Raw genomic sequence first — 17,343 nt, 5'->3', positions numbered from 1 at the left:
TGAGATAAATGCAAATTTACAAAGAAACTTGAAATATATCTTACAAATTCTCATTAAAACGGTAAAGTTATATGAAGTTTTCAATGAAAACACAACTTTAAGTACAATTGCAATAAGATTTTTAAGAAAACTAAACAAAAATTAAAATTTTTTGCATTATTTATCAAAAATTACGATAATTTACGAGTCATATACCGTATATAAATTTTTATATACCGTATATACGGTATATATACCGGTATAAATATATACGGTATATACCGAGGGAAAGTACTTAGCTTTTGATGTATTTTTTTTAACAAAAGCAAAAAAGAAAATTTTTTTATAAATAACATTTTTTGTAAATTTTGTCAAAATTTGCTTTGAAATTTTGAGGTTTCAACAATTTTTTTATTTTTTTAATTAGTTTTTGGTCATTAGTGCTAAAAACTATCATGATCAATATTTATTACGTATTCCTTTTTTAGATTTAAAAAATATCAGATGAATTTGAAACACTTTTTAAAATCAGGTTTTAATTTGTTCAAATTTCTTAATTAAATAATTTACTTGTTGAAAAATTTTTCTTGACTTTAGTCAAAGAAAATGAAATAAATTTAAAATTGAAAAATTAAATAAAATAAAATTTCATATGTGCGAGATAGCCTCCATGCTCTACAAACGTCACTTACATTGAATTAATTCGCCGCACGGATCAAAACAAACAAAATAAATATTCGTAAAAAATAATTTTACTTGAAATTAAACATTCAATTAAATGTAAAATGTGTTAAAAATCATTAATTTGTGATACTTATTTGTTAGAATTCAAAAAGAATCTTCAACATTCTAGAAAAGTATTTCAAAACAGGTCAGAGATAATCGCTCAAGAGGTCAAAGTACTTGTCAATGAAATAATATGGTAAATGTATTATAATTTCTTATTCTTTTCATCTTAAACTGATATTTTTGCAGGACGACAAACATCACAAAGCACGAAATGCTCATCATTTGCCGTGGTGGACCTTTTTCCTAGTACTTGGAACAATTGGACTGTCATCATTGATTTCAGATTTTTTGTTCAATTCACACTTTCCAAAGGCTTTAAATGATGAATTTGAACATCCCGACAAATTTCTCGGAGGAAAAGCTTTTAAATTCTTGGATGGCCTCACAAAACACGTTCGTGTCACTGGCACCTATGAAAATGAGGTTTTTGGCTACGAATACCTCCTAAACGAAGTGAAAAAGATTCAGAGTGACTCGCATGCTTCACAATTGATTGAAATTGACCATCAAGTTGTCAGCGGATCATATCAAATCAATTTTTGGAGTTATGATTTGGCAAACGTCTATCGCAATGTGCAAAATTTGGTCGTCCGTTTGCATGGAAGTGCAAAAACTAGTGATAGTTTAATGTTTAATTGTCATTTTGATTCAGTGCCCGGCAGCCCAGGTGCTTCAGATGATGCCGCTAATTGTGCCATCATGATGGAAGTACTACGAGTTTTATCGCGAGCTCCTCAACGACTCAAATATTCCATTATTTTCCTGTTCAACGGTGCCGAAGAGACACCACTTCAAGCATCACACGGATTTATCACGCAACACAAATGGGCCAAAGATATCAAAACGTTTGTCAATTTGGAATCTTGCGGATCTGGTGGCAAGGAAATGCTCTTTCAAGCTGGCCCGAATCGGAATCAATGGTTAATAAAGGTGAAATTTTCTGCCAAATTTGAATAATTTTTAAGTTTTAAAGCAATTTTATGTTTAGATGTACTCGCATGTCCCTCATCCATCAGCACAAGTAGCAGCCGAGGAGATTTTCCAGAGTGGCATTATTCCCAGTGACACGGATTTCCGTATTTTTCGTGATTTTGGGCATGTACCTGGACTGGATTTTGCTCACAATCGCAATGGATATCGGTATCACACAAAATACGACAACATCAACTTCCTAACACCCGAATTTTTGCAACGGACGGGCGACAACGCACTAGTTCTAGCTCGTGTAATCGCCAATTCCGATGAGTTGCCAAGAGCAAAGGAACTTTCTGCCGGCAATACTGTTTATTTTGACATTCTTGGACTGGTATTCGTGTATTTTTCAGCCGATTTTGGAGCAATGTTGAACATAGCTTTATGTATTGTAGCCGTTGTTGTTCCCTTTTTGTCCTGGTCGAGAGTAACCAGAGGTAAAATCAATTTTTTGATGTAAAAAAAATTATTTATAATTAAAATCTTTGAATTTTAGCGTCTCACATGAAATATCTCCTCCGATCAACCATGTTTGGATGTCTTTTCTTCGTCATTTCAATGTTGGTTGCGTTCATTTGCTGTTTTCATGTGGTGGCTCCGTTCCTCGATAAAACAGGTCATTCCATGAGTTGGTACGGAACTCCCATATTTGCTACAATCATTTACGGATCCGTTAGTTTGGCAGTTATGTTGGCTACTTACGACATTCTTCACGGCATTGTTGCCTCAACTTTCTATTCACCCATCAGTTTGGGTTTAACAGTCCAAACTTACCTCAATGGCGTTAATATTGTTTGGTCAACGCTAATTTGGCTCTCATTGCATTTTGGATATCGCTTTGGATATGGAGTTGCTTTTGGACTTTTCATCACTTTAGTCACCAATACAACCATTATTTTGACTAAAAAGGTAAATTCGTTACGAGCTTGGGTGATCTTGCACTTTTTGGGACAAATTTTTGTCGTTATTTGGACGACTTTCATCGTAAACATGGTTGTTGGAGCTTTCATCAGCATTTTAGGTCGCATGGGCGGTGACAAGAACCCGGACCAGCTAATTGGATGCCTCATTTGTGCAGGAACAATTCTCGTTTGCAGTTATTTGTTGCCTCTGGTGTTGCTGTTAAGAGGTCGTTTCAAGTATTACATGATCTTGCTCGGAGTTTGCTTTGTCACAGTTGCGATTATTACAAGCACAGGCGTTGGATTCCCCTATAAGGCTCCATCGCATGACTCGGAACCACGAGTCCAACGACACTACGTCACACACACTTTACGCACCTTTTATGACCAAGGTGGACACATTCGTCACACAGATTCCGGTTACTTTTTCCGTGTTATCGACCGAAACACGCACCGAACGTTGAAAAATGTCCTACAAACGTCGAAATTAATTGACCAATTGGATCCGGAATTTTGTCGAAATGAAACTTACTGCGGCATCCCAACTTATCACGTTCGCCAAATTGACGGAGGAGGTTATTGGTTGCCCGGACCGCGTCCCACTCTGACACACGTCAATCGTTTGCAACAAAATTCCGTGAATCGTCTCAGCCCGACTGAGAGAGTTTATAATTTTACATTGACCGAAAATGTTTGCAGTGTCATGGTAATACGACCAAACAAAGAAGCCGGCATTGAACTCACGGATTGGGATTTGACACCAGTTAATCCGCAAAAACCTTTGTCACAAGCGAGTGAAATGAGAAAAGGATTAGGATTTCCGGTTTTAATTCAACATGGACTAAAGGATCGACCAAAATTGAGTTTTACACTAAAATTGACGGCAAATGAACCATTCGACGGAGCATGGTTGGATATCTTGCTCGTGACACATCATTGGGAATACTCCAAAGAATTCACTCCGGAATACAAAAAACTTTTGCAAATGTTCCCGGATTGGGCTTATACTGTATCTAACGTTGCGAATGTCGATGGTTACAAATTTTAAATAATTAAAGTTGACGATTTATGATTAATTTCTTTAAATTTTATTATTTTCAACACAATGTTCCTGGATGTTACACAGAATTCTATTATTTCAAAATTGCCAAGCAGTGATTCTAATCTTGGATGGCTTCAAGACCCTGCAAAAAAAAAAGAAAAATTATCGATTATGTACTTGAAGAATCCCACATCAAATGAAAGAAGTTCAAAAATCATGTTTTTCATTTTAAACAAAACTTTGGGAAACTTTTTTCAAAAATTTTCCAATATTTTCCGAGACAAGTGAATTTTTGTTTTTCCACTATTTTTGGCTTTTGTCAAGACGCTCAACTTTCAAGAATCATGAAAATCCATAGACGCAAAAGTTTCATTGAAATCGGAAGCGCTAATTTTAGGACTCCTTTCATTTGATGTACAATACCATCATAAATTTACTAATGAGGGGACACTCACATGAACTTTGTAGGCATTGCCATTGGGATCTTTGAGCCGGTCATGTGTATACATCATGCGATGCCATCTTTCATCTGTGCACCGACGATAAGCCTAAAAATAAAAAAATAAAATCCAGAATTATTCTATTCTTCCAGATTTCAAAGCCAGATAGTGTTATGTAAACATCAAGTTTAAGAAAAACTTACATTTCCAAGAGTCAGTTTGTGAATACCGTAAAGTGCATATCCGGGAACTGCCATGAGCCCCGTGATGATGGCCACAGAGGGGAGAACTTCAAACCACATTTTCTCCTCTTGCAATCAGCGTATAAGATTTCGAAAAAAAATAATTGTTTTCTCAGGTTTTTCACGAAATGACAGAAGTGACGAGGGAAGGAAGAATCACTTCTGTGGCGATGTTCGAGCGATTTCGTTCGATAAATGAAAAACTCTGTACGAGGTTTTTGTAGCAATTGCCTTCTTTTTTTTTCGTTCGGAGCATATTGCGTGAATAAATTGCAAATGCGGGAGTTCAAGTGAAAAATCAAAATAATTTTTATCGTTTTGATTCAAGTGATTTCTTCAAAAAACATTTCTATCGAGTTTTTTCTGTCACAGAAACTTTGTTGAAGAGAATTTCCGTGAAATCACATGATGACAACCTTTCGTGCGGGTCTCGCAGTGCGACCAATTCGGAACCTTTTCCGACAAGATGTCCCGACAATCCGTGGTGCAATAATTCATCGAAGTTACGCAACGAAATCCAGAGGATTCGTTTCAAGCACAATCAAACCGATCGTTCTCGGAGTAACACTGGGAGCCGGAATTGGTGTGGCTTATACGTACTACTCGAAACAACAAAAAGGAATTCCGGGATTCGTCATAGAACAAAATGACAAACCATTTATTATCGACAAATTTCCGGAAAATATCAAAATTACGCGAGAAATTAAGAATCCACAAGACAGTACTGGACTTGAACTTGTGCTATTCCAGTTTCAAACGTGTCCGTTTTGTTGCAAAGTCCGTTCGTACTTGGATTACAAGGGACTTTCGTATTCCGTAGTGGAAGTTGATGCAGTTTTGCGTCAATCCATCAAATGGTCTCCGTACAAAAAAGTTCCCTTATTACTGGCGAAGACAAAGGATGGACGATATGTGCAACTTACCGATTCCAGTATGATTGTCTCAGCTTTGGAGACATACTTGAAGAATCCGGAAAAGGATATTGCGGAAATTGCGGCACTTTATCCGAATGTTGCGTTCTATGACGAACAGGGAAACAAGAAAACAGACGTCTTTAACAAGTATTTTTTGATGTTCCGTGAAGGAAAGAAAGCACTTCAAGACAAGGAAGCTATCAAGTAAGAAATTCATATATTTTTTTTTTTTGCTATAAAAAAATTCTGGGATTTTTATCGTTATTTTTAGTCATAATTTGACTTTTTTTTTGTTTCGATTAAAACCATCTAACCATTAACTCTTTTTTCTTTTAGATCCGAAAACGAATGGCGTGCATGGGCCGACGATCATCTCGTTCATCTGATATCTCCCAATGTTTATCGCAGCAAAGCCGAAGCTCTCGAAACGTTCGAATGGTTTTCCGATACCGGCGAGTGGGACGTACATTTTCCCTCGTGGGAACGTAATTTAATGGTATACACGGGAGCGGCTGCCATGTACTTAATTAGTAAACGTTTGAAAAAACGCCATAAACTGACTGACGACGTCAGATCTCACATGTATGACGCGTGTAACAAGTGGACAAACGAACTTAAAGCTCGCAAATCTACCTTCATGGGTGGAAAGACACCAAATTTGGCAGATTTGGCGGTGTTTGGCGTCCTTAGTTCCATGGAGGGATGTGCAGCCTTCAAGGACTGTCTAGATAACACCAAAATTGGAGAATGGTTCTACGAAATGAAGGTACTGGTGCAGCAAAATAGAGGAAATGTTGTGCCTGCATAAGTTTTTTCATGTATTTGTTTGAAATTTCACAAAAAAAAGTTGAAATAAAGTATTTAAGGAACGAAAAAATTCTTCATTTTACTTCGGAACGAAGGTATAAATAGTGATCTCGACATTTTCCTTGCCAAAAACCTCTTTTATCAAATCGGAAACTTTGTCCCATTGTAATCCGTCGATTCCACAACCAATACGAGGCATTGCCAGCTTTGTAACGTTGTTTTCCTTCATATGTTTCCGCATCGCTTCCAAACTGTAGCTCAAATCTTGGTATGTTGGCTTTGAGTAAGTCTCATTCTTGCTGACGAGATAATAAATGTAACGTTCGCCATCTTTCAGCACTGCAACACCGCCAGCCCGTTGATTCTGAGACTTCAATTTATCCACTTGGCCGAAAAGTTGCCTGTAAATGGAACATTTTGAAACTTATTAAGACAAAATTAATTTTAACTCACTTGAATTTGACAGCAATTCCTGCACCCATTCGCATATCAGCCGCCACACAATGTGCCAAGCTGGAATCTTTGGGACAGGAAAACAAATCTCCTTCGATATCGTTAAATTTGAAGCCGGAACTCATGCTGAATGCTCTAACTGTGAAATAATATAGCTGAGTTTGTGAATAAATTCAAAGATTCGAATGAATTTACCTAAAAAATCAGGATCTGACTGGAAAAATCTTTGGAATAAACAGGTTTGATTTGTACTGTGTGTGAGAAATCTTTTTAAAAACATCCTTTTGACAGCTTTCGATGATTTTGTTTGGAACAAACAGAGAGAGAGTTATGTAATTTGACAACCGGCAAAATTGTGAGAGAAATAATGTTGAAAAGTTTAGTTAACCCTTGGACCGTTTTCGTATCATTTATGATTTTCGGACACTGACAGTGTAAAATATAGATTTTTTATTATATTGAAAAAAAAATCTCATATAATTGGGTAATTAACTTCTCTTCTACGTTGAAATGAAAAATTTTAAGTACACGTTTTTTAAAATGAAAAATTATATATGAAAAAGTATACCATGGGTCAAAATATGATTTGCGTTCATTAGTAGAGACTTCTAATACAAAATAAGAACTTTGGGAGATCATAGAAAACCTGAGTTCTCGAAATTCAGTGTGTCATGCTTTAGATTAGATAAAAATAAAATTGAAAAAAAATCTGAATTTTAGAAATTTCTTTTATTTTTAAAAGCAATTCCAATAATTTTTTCTTATTTTCCAAAAAACTTTCCATTATTCGTCCTATTTAGTCTTAGAAGCTCACGTTAGTTCAATTTAAACGAAAAAAGAACATCTGAACAAAAAAAAATAAAGGGTTAAAGTCTTTCTTCATTTCTCTTTATTTTTGTGTTTCTCTCGCTCATCTGCTAACTATTTATGTTTTTTGTATGCAGTGTCCCATTCAGTATACATACTTACTCAATTGACTTCATTCAAGTCGTCTTAAAGTCAATAACAAAAAATATTATCACACAAAACATTCCATTTACAAATTAATTCCAATTTTTTAGCGAATTTTTAAGATTTTCAAGGCTAACTTCAATATTAAAGGATTTAAAAAGGTAAGTTTCTTTGATTTCAAATCAAAATGAAAAGGTTATCATGAAAATAACAACAACCTGTTGACAAAAACTTCTCAGGTTTCTTTCCTGTAAAATAAGGTCTTTCGGAAATTCTAATAAGAATACACGTGCATCGTGACAAAAAGGGCTCGTCTCATTATTACTCAAAAAAGTAAATGATATTTGTGAGTCAAGAAACTATAAATTTATTTACATGGGTAGACGTTGTTGTTGTTTCACTGTAATATTCATTGATAACCTTTTCTGACTCTATTTTGCACTACCTAATGGAGGTAGGCTGTACCTCTCGTAGTGCATGCGTCTATGGAATGAGTAACTATTTATGAAAAACATGTTTTTGTCCCGGTTTCTATCTATTATTATTACAGTTTCTGAATGCAGTTGTCGTCTCATCAAGAATAGCAGAAAGTAACGGAATCTGTGCAGTCCATCATTGTATCTCGTTGTGGAAAGACTTGTTTCTTCGGTCTAGCGCAAGTACAAAAATAGTGAAATTTATTACGGTGACGTATAGAAAAGAGATAAGAAAAAAGAAACTATGGGAATTGTTCGATTTTTCTCGCTTAATGCATTTAATGATGCAAAGTTCAAAGCCATTTTGGAAAGTTTAAAGAAGGTAAGAACGAATTTTTATCCAATTTTTATAACGATACTGAATTTTTCATTTTTTTTAGACCCATCCAACGGTCACTGGACTTTCTACGGAAATCTGTTATCACATTGAAACATCGAAAGGATTCAAATTGAGTGACAATGACCTCAAAACGTTGCGTTGGATCCTCAAGGAACCCCAATCCGAGGATTCTCTCGCACACGAAAGTCAACTTTCGGCAGTCGATAACACGCAAATGCTCATCGAGATCGGACCACGTTTCAATTTTTCGACTGCTGACTCAACAAACAGCGTTTCCATCTGTCACAGTGCCCACATCACGGCCGTTACACGTGTCGAGAAATCAATTCGGTACTTGATATCATTTAGCAGCGCCGTAGCAAGTCCTCAAAAAGTAAATGACGAGCTTGTTGCCTTGCTGGGTGATCGGATGACGCAATGTCAGTACACTGTGAAGAATTTACCGAAAGAAAGTTTTGACGAACAACTTCCGGCTGTGCCGAAGGACTCGTGGTTCTTCGTGCCAGTGTTGAAGGATGGTCGTAAGGCACTCGAAAAGGTCAATAAGGACTTGGGTCTGGCTTTTGACAATTGGGATCTGGATTATTACACGAATTTGTTCCAGAATACCTTGAAACGCGATCCAACTAGTGTGGAGTTGTTTGACTTTGCCCAAAGTAATAGCGAACATTCGCGTCATTGGTTCTTCCGTGGAAAGATGTTCCTGGATGGAGTTGAGCAAGAAAAATCATTGATTCGGATGATCATCGATACGCAAGAACACACGAATTTGAATAATACAATCAAGTTTAGTGATAACAGCAGCGCTATTAAAGGCTATACACACGAAACACTCGTCCCGAAATGTTTTAGTGGACCTGGAGTTGTTCAAGTTAAGAAAGTTGAATCGGATTTGATTTTCACAGCTGAAACGCACAATATGCCAACTGCTGTTGCGCCATTTAGTGGAGCTACAACAGGCACCGGTGGGAGAATCAGGTGAGTTTTACATTTTTAAACCTTTTTTAATAAATTTTAAAAAAAATTGTTGGCAAAATAAAAAAATGGTTTTGAAATACTATTTTTTATACAAAAAAAAAATACTAAATTTCAGAGTTCCACTATAATTTTTTTTCCACATTAATTATTTTACAATTTTTGAAAATCTACAAAAAACGATGAAGTTTTAAAACTTTTTTTTTATATTGCCACACTCGATTTTTGGATTCTTTTGCACCTGAATTTGTAAAAAACAAGAAAATTAATTCAAAATTTTTATTTCAGAGACGTCCAAGGGGTTGGTCGAGGTGGTCTTACGATTGCCGGTACAGCTGGATATTGCGTCGGAAGTTTGAATATTCCCGGCTACAGTCTTCCCGATGACTTGACAAACGTCGAATATCCCCCTTCGTTCGAAAAACCCTTGAAAGTGATCATTGAAGCGAGTAACGGTGCCTCAGACTATGGCAATAAGTTTGGTGAGCCCGTTATCACTGGTTTTGCCGTGTCTTATGGCGTCGTGAATGCTGAAGGCAAGCGCGACGAATATGTCAAGCCAATCATGTTCAGTGGCGGCTTAGGGACAATGTTGTCGTCACAAACGAAGAAAAATGATCCAGAAAAGGGAATGTTGTTGGCCAAAATTGGCGGTCCCGTTTACCGCATTGGCGTCGGTGGTGGCGCCGCAAGTTCCGTGGAAGTTCAAGGCGACAACAGCAGCGAGTTGGACTTTAATGCGGTCCAAAGAGGCGATGCTGAAATGGAAAATAAGTTAAATCGCGTAGTTCGGGCATGCATCGAACTCGGAGACAACAATCCCATTCAAGCGATCCACGATCAAGGAGCTGGCGGCAATGGAAATGTCCTCAAGGAGCTAGTTGAGCCGGGATATGCCGGAGCTGTGATCTTCACGAAAGAATTCCAGCTGGGTGATCCGACAATAACTGCTTTAGAACTGTGGGGAGCGGAATATCAAGAAAATAACGCAATTCTAGTGAAACCTAAAGACCGCAAATTTTTGGAGGAAATTTGCGCGAGAGAACGTTGTCCTATCAGTTTCGTTGGATTTGTAACTGGCGAAGGTTACGTAACTCTAATCGAAAGTGCAGCTGATAACGACAAGTATGTAAGTCGCGAGACACGTGAAACATGGGGAGATCTTCCATTCGACATGCATTTGAAGGAAGTTTTGGGTGAAATGCCTAAGAAAGAGTACCAACTACAACATGTCGCCCAAACATTCAAACCTCTCGAATTGCCGGCCTATGGCGATAACTACAACGAAGCTTTGTTGAATGTCTTGTCGCTCATGACAGTTGGTAGCAAGCGTTTCCTTACAAATAAAGTCGATCGTTGTGTCACCGGTCTCATCGCACAACAGCAATGTGTCGGTCCACTCCATACCCCCTTGGCTGATTGTGCCATTACCGCAGTGAGCCATTTCACGCATCAAGGAATTGCCACGAGTATCGGCACGCAACCCATCAAAGGCCTTATTTCCGCGGAAGCTGGAGCCCGCATGTCCGTTGCCGAAGCACTTTCGAATTTAGTGTTTGCTGGAATCACGGAGCTACCTGATGTCAAGTGCTCCGGAAACTGGATGTGGGCCGCCAAGTTGCCCGGCGAAGGTGCCAAGATGTTCGATGCTTGCAAAGCCATGTGCGACATCATGGAAGTACTCCAAATTGCCGTGGATGGTGGTAAAGACTCTTTATCGATGGCTGCTCGTGTGAAAGATGAAACAATCAAAAGTCCGGGAACTTTGGTGATTTCCACTTATGCACCGTGTCCCGATGTTCGTGTCAAGGTAACGCCAGATCTCAAGTCCCCGCAAGCCTTTAAGAAAGGCGAATTGGTCTGGGTCAATATTGAGTCGAAATTCCGTTTGGGCGCATCAGCGCTCGCACAATCTTTGAAACAACAAGGCGATGACACGCCAGACTTGGAGAATCCACTTATCTTACGCAATGCTTTCAACGTCACCCAAAATCTCTTGAAAGACGGAAAACTCTTGGCAGGCCACGATATTAGTGATGGCGGTCTTGTAACGTGTCTCGTTGAAATGGCTCTTGCTGGGCTCTGCGGCTTAGAAGTCGATTTGACGACAGCGATGAATTCCCTTCCAGCGACAGCCTTTGCAGGAAAAGATACGGCGCTGCATCTTCTCTTTGCTGAAGAAATTGGATGGGTTTTGGAAGTTGAAGCAGAGAATCTGCAAGAAGTTTTGGAAGAGTTCAAGAGAAAACAAGTTCCAGCGTATCATATTGGACGTAGCATCGGTCTCGGCCTTAATTCCCAAGTTCAAATTAAGAGTAACAGTCGTTATTTGATCGATATCGACGCTTTGTCGCTCTACAAGCAATGGGAACAGACTAGTTATGAACTGGAAAAATTGCAAATGAATCCGGAATGTGCGGAACAGGAGTACACAAGTCTTGATTTTAGATCAGGACCTAAATATGCATGTACTTTCAATCCCGATCAAGTGAGTACCAGTACAATTTTTAAAATTTTCCATTTTTTTATCTTGTTTTTTTTCTGAAACGAAATAAAAAAAATATGAAATGGGTTTTGAAATACTTTTTCATATAAAATGACAAAAAATATCAATTTCAGAACATTTTAAATTTAAAAATTAATTAATTAATTAATTTTGTTGAAAACTATCTTCTTTAGAAAATATATGCATTTTCGTATTCAAAAATTCATTTTGGAAGAAAATATTTTTGAAATTCTTTTTTTTTCCAAAAATTCTTTTAGAAAAAGAATTTCAAAACTTTATTTTATATTATTCCGTTTTTTTTAACAAATTGAGCGACTTAAAGTTCATATTTTTCTTCATACATTATTTTTTTTTTAACAGGAACTCGTTTACAAAGAAATGTCGTCTCCTGTCGTTGTTGCCTGCATTCGTGAAGAAGGAACAAATGGCGATCGTGAAATGATAGCATCTCTCATCAAAGCCAAATTTGAGGTCCATGACGTGACAATGCAGGATCTTATGCAAGGCAAGACCACTTTAGACCGTTATCGTGGCGTAATATTCCCCGGTGGATTCTCCTATGCCGACACTCTAGGTTCCGCCAAAGGATGGGCAGCCAGTGTCCTCTGCAACGAACGCATTGCCAATCAATTCAAGCATTTCAAGGCACGTCCAGACACCTTTTCGCTCGGCGTTTGCAACGGATGTCAATTGATGAGTTTGATTGGTTGGGTCGGCGACGACTTCCACGAAACAAATGGCCTGCCAAATGGAAATCACCCGGATGCCTTGGAAGATCCAAATGTTGCCTTGTTACACAACAAATCCGGTCGTTTCGAGTGCCGCTGGAGTTGCGTCAAAATTCCCAAGTCCAATGCCATTATGTTGAAGCGCATGGAAGGTTCCGTTTTGGGATGCTGGGTTGCGCACGGCGAAGGCCGGTTCTCCTTCAAATCAGCCAATGTCTTGGAGCAACTCAAGAGATCGAATTGTATCACGTTGCAATATGTCGATGACTATCAGCAACCGACCGAAGTGTATCCGATGAATCCGAATGGCAGTGTTGACGGTATTGCTGGAGTCTGTTCCGCAGATGGACGTCATCTGGCAATGATGCCACATCCCGAACGTTGCACGCAAATGTGGCAGTGGCCTTATGTGACGAACAACTTTAATTTCGAAAAATGTCCATGGCAATTCATGTTTGACGAAGCGTATCTCTGGTGTTGCGAGACCGCATCTCAATGAAAATTCTTCCCTGGATGATAAAGTACATATGCATTTAATTGGTAGCAATTAAGATTTTTTTATATAATTTTTTCAAAGTTTATCAATAATAAAAATATAAAATGAAAATTCTAACTTTGCATATTCTGTTCATCAAATCAAGAGGAATAATTATTTTTATTTACTAAATAAGCCATTTCTGCTGAAATTTTATATTTTTTTTGTACTCAATTTTCTTCTTCAGAATTACAAAAAAATACGAAAGACGAACATTTTTTACAATTTCAACACCATGAGATCATGAAAATCGTATAAAAACTTTGATCTGCTAAAATTTTGTTTAATTTTTTTTTGTGTTCCATGTTTAATGAAATATTTTTTAATTTAAATTTAGTTTGATTTTGAGCATTTTTGAGCTTATCAAAGAAATTTAATTCTCTACCGTTAAGAAGATTTATGTATGAATCATTGAGGAAAGCGATATGCAACAGGTGTCTTCTCACACAATTCGCAAACCGGCAAATGACGTTAGCAACCTCTCTCACTAGAAATCTCTTAGCAAGAGACTTGGAGAGAAATGTTTGCAAACAAATCATCTTTGTTTTCACAACTACGCAGTCTGTCTAGACATTAAAATGTGATAATTTAACTCTTAAAAACTCATTTAAAATGGCATCAATCAACGACTTTTTGTTCGATGAGGTAAGTAATTCTGTTTCATGTCTAAAGAAAGTTAGAAAAAAAGTAAAAAATAAATATTTTTCAGCTTCTTATCAAAATTTTTCATTATTTGAGCTACGAAGAACGTCTGGCGTGTCGCATTGTATGCCAAAGATGGCTGCAACTTCTATTGACGGACTTCCAGTTTCGCAACGACCGTCAATTGTTCCTGTCCAACTGTTTTATCCATCCAGATTATCCGCCTGCCAGTGTTTTACTGAAGAGCGAGTTTTCTTATGAAACACTAACAATCAGTAAGAGTGCTTTGAAATGGCTGTGCTACAAAAGTGATGCTGCTCCGTTTTTCAAGTTCCTCGGACAGAGTGTTGTGAAAATTCAAGTGACTGATTTTGGGGTCGACAAAGATACTTTTAAAATTTTCAAGGAATTTCCACTTATAAAAAGCCTTACAATGACTGAGGGAACGAGTTTTAAAGTAAATGATTTGCCGGACGAGGCTTTTCCTAGTTTGGAACACTTGGAGGTGCGGAAATTGACAAATATTTGCAATATTCTTGATTTGCTCCATGTGGCACCGCATCTCAAGTCTTTAAATTTTCGTGAATCTGACAATTGGGAAGATAAATCTCATGAAAGTATAGTGAAAAAGTTCAAAGAGGCACATCCTCACCTTATACAAAGTTATGTGGGAGCATCCACACGAAGTGGAGAGCAATCGAACGTGTCTGAAGAACTTCTGAAAAGTCAAAATATTCGGCGAGTCATTTATTATCATTGTCAAAACGAAAGTTTTCTCGAAAATATCAATCAAATACCGTCAATTAAAGAAATTTTCCTTACTTGCATGGATTTTCCGCAAGTAACGATGACAAATTTAACTGTCCTCAAATTAATTTGTCGCACATTACCGGATTTCGGTCCAATGGAACCGCTGATCTACCTCGAAACATTCACGCTCGAAGTCGTGCATGACTGCAGTTGTTGTTTTCGGCATCAACCACTGAATCTCGAGAGACTGACTTCCTTCGAACTCACGATTAACAATAAGAATGACTGTAACGACTGCTTCGTCGCCATATCAGAAAGCTTTCCGAATTTACGGAAATTTCACTTATCAACGATGACACTGAGATCGTCGCTTTTGCGTTTGAGTTTCACTTGGTCTCACTTGAAAAAGCTGCTTATTCGGTCTCCTACGGTTTTTTGTGGTATTCCGGTAGCGAATGAACTGACAAATTTGGCTGTATGTCACAAATTGACACATCTCTCGTTGGGAAATAACGTCATTATCGATAAAAATGCCATTAAGCATCTTTGTCGAGTTTGTCCGAAACTTGTGTGGCTGAAGTTTCATGTTGAAAGCACTTCGCCATCAATTGTTACAATTATGGAGGAGGTTTTGATATCGTTGCCAAAGCTTGCGGTGTTACTAATACATCCCAGTGAGGTGTCTTTCTTCAATGTGACCGAAGAGGAGGCCTCGTTAATTCTAGGAATCATCATAAAGTACGGAAAAAATTTGAGAGTAAGTGAATTTTTGTGATAACTTTTATGCCGCTTTTTGTTCCGAATTTTTCTACAAATACAAAAAGAAAAAAAAATTCCAAATTTCATCAAAAATTACAATTTTTGATTGTTTTTCGTATTTTTTTTTCAGAAGTTTAACATGGATTCCCTTCTCTATTTTTTTTCTAAAAGTTTCTGAAATCAAAATAATCTAAATCAGCTTTTTTTCGTATGACAAAATATTAAAACTATTTTTTTTTATTCTAAAATAAAGTATGTGGAACAAAGAGTTAAAAATAAATTTAGAAAAAATTTTTTTCTTATTTTTCAATTTTTGTTTTAATTTTAGGATCTCATCATTCCAACACACTATAAAACAAACCATAATCACGCAATGAAACTCCTCTTTGAGAAAATGCCGTATTTGAGCTTTGTTCAGATGAAAGAGATGGATAGTCGTCGTTATGGTTACGTGATGTCCAGAGTAAAATACGTCGAGACGACTAGATTAACAAGAAGCAATAAATGATAACAAAAATATATTAAACATTTATTTAACTTGTAACAATTAAAACTAAATTATACACAAAATAATTCAACTATTGAGCTTTTTCTTTTAACAGATTTTCTTTCTGTGTGACTCCATCAACACAATTATTCGCAAGTGCCTTTCGGGCTTTATTTTCTCTTTCTTGTTTTTGATTGTAAGCTTTGTTGTAAAAGTCGCGGAACAGTCCGTAGAAAAAAACTGAATTTGGCACAGCGACAACCATAATCCATTTTGGGAAGCCACAATCGAACACCATAAGTTGCGAAAAGTGAATGAAGGCCCACACAAATTGCACCTAAAAATAAGTAAATCATCAAAAGTCAAAATTTTGACCAAAGCTATAAGTTTTTACGGGGTTTTTAATTTTTAGGCCATTATATTTTTTTTTTCAAAATTCAAAAATCCAATGGGGCAAAATAATTGAAAAAAAAAATCGTATCCCTTATATTTTAGTGTTATTTGTAAGACTGTGCGGATCAATTATTTTTTTCCAACAGAATTTTTCGTCAAAAATCAAAAAATTCAAAAATAAATTTAAAAAAAACAATTCTTACCAATTGCATTGACGTGATATACTTTTTCCACCACAAATACTTCTGATATTGTGGACCCATCGCGGCAATCATATAATATGCATACATTACTATGTGAACAATCGAATTAAGCAGTCCTGCGAACACAACATGACCACCTGGAACATATTTGGCGATGACCCAACTGACAATTGGCATGCCAGCATGATGATAAACATGCAAAAATGAGATCTGTTTATCTTTTTTTCGTAACACAAAGATAACTGTGTCCAATAATTCAGATAATTTTGCTAAATAGTAAAAGTAAACAATACGAGCGATCTGAAAAGTTGACATAGAAAAAAAATATTCATGTGAGATGCCTTAAGTTTTTGAAATAAAAAAAACCTACTTTCATTCCCAGAGGACTACGCGATCTATCGACAGGTTCGCATGTCCAACTGTACGACCCAAAAACGTAACAATCAAAGATTCCAGGGTAAGCAAGATATGTACTTATGATTACTTGAACTGCATTGTAGGCCACCATTAATTTTTGCAACTTGAAAGGCTTTCGATTGGCCATCAGTTTGGGACCCCACGACAACACGAAATAGACCCATAGTCCAATGATGGTGAATAATGGTACCGGACTACCAAGAAGAGGCCAGTGGGTGGTTCTCGGATCTGCCAACTCGACAAAAGTGTAGCGAGCCCAACGATCGAACTTGGATGTGTCAAACATTGCTCGTGCTTGTGATGTGCTTTTCAGCTAACGGTCTGGAAGAAACTGAAAGTATTTTGACGCACTTAGACCATTTGATACTTTGATTTTGTATGTGTCATACAAATTGTGTTTATAGATATACTAAACCAGTTTTAAAATTATATAATACACATTTTGGCTTTGACCGTGAATTTTTGCACTGCGAACAGCCAAGTTTTTTTGTGAATAAATTAACCACTTTTTTAAAAATTTTAATAAATTATTTTTTTTATTATTTTTTCCTGAATTTCGAATGCATTCTCCAACAAAAAGGTGAAAATTTTGAGTTGAAACGGATGCAATGACCTGCAAATAAATGCAAAAAAAAACGGTT

At 36.9% G+C, this 17,343-nt stretch overlaps 6 protein-coding genes across 6 annotated transcripts; 4 read left to right on the top strand and 2 right to left on the bottom strand.

Annotated features, from left to right (window-relative positions):
* Window positions 1-694: 694 nt before the first annotated feature.
* LOC134829642 (endoplasmic reticulum metallopeptidase 1-like) lies at window positions 695-3,718 on the top strand. The gene is made up of 4 exons (XM_063842833.1): window positions 695-901; window positions 955-1,698; window positions 1,757-2,177; window positions 2,237-3,718. The coding sequence occupies exons 1-4, from the start codon at window positions 899-901 to the stop codon at window positions 3,688-3,690; spliced, it is 2,622 nt and encodes an 873-aa protein (XP_063698903.1). The 5' UTR covers window positions 695-898; the 3' UTR covers window positions 3,691-3,718.
* An 893-nt stretch (window positions 3,719-4,611) lies between these two features.
* On the top strand, window positions 4,612-6,147 carry LOC134831122 (prostaglandin E synthase 2). Its single transcript, XM_063844777.1, has 2 exons — window positions 4,612-5,484; window positions 5,617-6,147. The coding sequence occupies exons 1-2, from the start codon at window positions 4,772-4,774 to the stop codon at window positions 6,086-6,088; spliced, it is 1,185 nt and encodes a 394-aa protein (XP_063700847.1). The 5' UTR covers window positions 4,612-4,771; the 3' UTR covers window positions 6,089-6,147.
* LOC134831123 (ADP-ribose glycohydrolase OARD1-like) lies at window positions 6,073-6,866 on the bottom strand. Its single transcript, XM_063844778.1, has 3 exons — window positions 6,736-6,866; window positions 6,541-6,679; window positions 6,073-6,488 (listed from the first exon to the last, which is right to left on the bottom strand). The coding sequence occupies exons 1-3, from the start codon at window positions 6,818-6,820 to the stop codon at window positions 6,167-6,169; spliced, it is 546 nt and encodes a 181-aa protein (XP_063700848.1). The 5' UTR covers window positions 6,821-6,866; the 3' UTR covers window positions 6,073-6,166.
* Window positions 6,867-7,515: 649 nt separating this feature from the next.
* On the top strand, window positions 7,516-13,124 carry LOC134832579 (phosphoribosylformylglycinamidine synthase). Its single transcript, XM_063846643.1, has 5 exons — window positions 7,516-7,652; window positions 8,042-8,289; window positions 8,348-9,285; window positions 9,571-11,770; window positions 12,149-13,124. The coding sequence occupies exons 2-5, from the start codon at window positions 8,212-8,214 to the stop codon at window positions 13,013-13,015; spliced, it is 4,083 nt and encodes a 1,360-aa protein (XP_063702713.1). The 5' UTR covers window positions 7,516-7,652; window positions 8,042-8,211; the 3' UTR covers window positions 13,016-13,124.
* A 369-nt stretch (window positions 13,125-13,493) lies between these two features.
* On the top strand, window positions 13,494-15,775 carry LOC134831053 (uncharacterized). Its single transcript, XM_063844691.1, has 3 exons — window positions 13,494-13,696; window positions 13,761-15,200; window positions 15,531-15,775. Exons 1-3 carry the CDS (start codon window positions 13,664-13,666, stop codon window positions 15,708-15,710), a joined length of 1,653 nt encoding a protein of 550 aa, XP_063700761.1. The 5' UTR covers window positions 13,494-13,663; the 3' UTR covers window positions 15,711-15,775.
* On the bottom strand, window positions 15,749-16,988 carry LOC134828786 (very long chain fatty acid elongase 7-like). The gene is made up of 3 exons (XM_063841772.1): window positions 16,656-16,988; window positions 16,286-16,585; window positions 15,749-16,026 (listed from the first exon to the last, which is right to left on the bottom strand). Exons 1-3 carry the CDS (start codon window positions 16,986-16,988, stop codon window positions 15,781-15,783), a joined length of 879 nt encoding a protein of 292 aa, XP_063697842.1. The 3' UTR covers window positions 15,749-15,780.
* Window positions 16,989-17,343: the final 355 nt, after the last annotated feature.

Source organism: Culicoides brevitarsis, chromosome 2, assembly GCF_036172545.1.
Source record: "Culicoides brevitarsis isolate CSIRO-B50_1 chromosome 2, AGI_CSIRO_Cbre_v1, whole genome shotgun sequence".
In the NCBI taxonomy this organism is placed as follows: Eukaryota; Metazoa; Arthropoda; class Insecta; order Diptera; family Ceratopogonidae; genus Culicoides; species Culicoides brevitarsis.
The sequence above is the reverse complement of the archived record's forward strand: the minus strand, read 5'-3'. Positions and strand labels throughout refer to the sequence as shown.

What these genes read in the sequence shown, in the direction of transcription:
- LOC134829642 (XM_063842833.1), top strand. An exon ending in GGAATCAATGGTTAATAAAG is followed by an intron (nt 1,699 to 1,756) that starts GTGAAATTTTCT and finishes TTTTATGTTTAG; the next exon opens with ATGTACTCGCATGTCCCTCA. An exon ending in CTGGTCGAGAGTAACCAGAG is followed by an intron (nt 2,178 to 2,236) that starts GTAAAATCAATT and finishes TTTGAATTTTAG; the next exon opens with CGTCTCACATGAAATATCTC.
- LOC134831122 (XM_063844777.1), top strand. Translation starts at nt 4,772, where the DNA reads ATGATGACAACCTTTCGTGCGGGTCTCGCAGTGCGACCAATTCGGAAC. An exon ending in CAAGACAAGGAAGCTATCAA is followed by an intron (nt 5,485 to 5,616) that starts GTAAGAAATTCA and finishes TTTTTCTTTTAG; the next exon opens with ATCCGAAAACGAATGGCGTG.
- LOC134831123 (XM_063844778.1), bottom strand. Translation starts at nt 6,820, where the DNA reads ATGTTTTTAAAAAGATTTCTCACACACAGTACAAATCAAACCTGTTTA. An exon ending in GTCAGATCCTGATTTTTTAG is followed by an intron (nt 6,680 to 6,735) that starts GTAAATTCATTC and finishes ATTATTTCACAG; the next exon opens with TTAGAGCATTCAGCATGAGT. An exon ending in GGAATTGCTGTCAAATTCAA is followed by an intron (nt 6,489 to 6,540) that starts GTGAGTTAAAAT and finishes TTCCATTTACAG; the next exon opens with GCAACTTTTCGGCCAAGTGG.
- LOC134832579 (XM_063846643.1), top strand. Translation starts at nt 8,212, where the DNA reads ATGGGAATTGTTCGATTTTTCTCGCTTAATGCATTTAATGATGCAAAG. An exon ending in TTTTGGAAAGTTTAAAGAAG is followed by an intron (nt 8,290 to 8,347) that starts GTAAGAACGAAT and finishes CATTTTTTTTAG; the next exon opens with ACCCATCCAACGGTCACTGG. An exon ending in GGCACCGGTGGGAGAATCAG is followed by an intron (nt 9,286 to 9,570) that starts GTGAGTTTTACA and finishes TTTTTATTTCAG; the next exon opens with AGACGTCCAAGGGGTTGGTC.
- LOC134831053 (XM_063844691.1), top strand. Translation starts at nt 13,664, where the DNA reads ATGGCATCAATCAACGACTTTTTGTTCGATGAG. An exon ending in ACGACTTTTTGTTCGATGAG is followed by an intron (nt 13,697 to 13,760) that starts GTAAGTAATTCT and finishes AATATTTTTCAG; the next exon opens with CTTCTTATCAAAATTTTTCA. An exon ending in AGTACGGAAAAAATTTGAGA is followed by an intron (nt 15,201 to 15,530) that starts GTAAGTGAATTT and finishes TTTTAATTTTAG; the next exon opens with GATCTCATCATTCCAACACA.
- LOC134828786 (XM_063841772.1), bottom strand. Translation starts at nt 16,988, where the DNA reads ATGTTTGACACATCCAAGTTCGATCGTTGGGCTCGCTACACTTTTGTC. An exon ending in GTAGTCCTCTGGGAATGAAA is followed by an intron (nt 16,586 to 16,655) that starts GTAGGTTTTTTT and finishes TCAACTTTTCAG; the next exon opens with ATCGCTCGTATTGTTTACTT. An exon ending in ATATCACGTCAATGCAATTG is followed by an intron (nt 16,027 to 16,285) that starts GTAAGAATTGTT and finishes ACTTATTTTTAG; the next exon opens with GTGCAATTTGTGTGGGCCTT.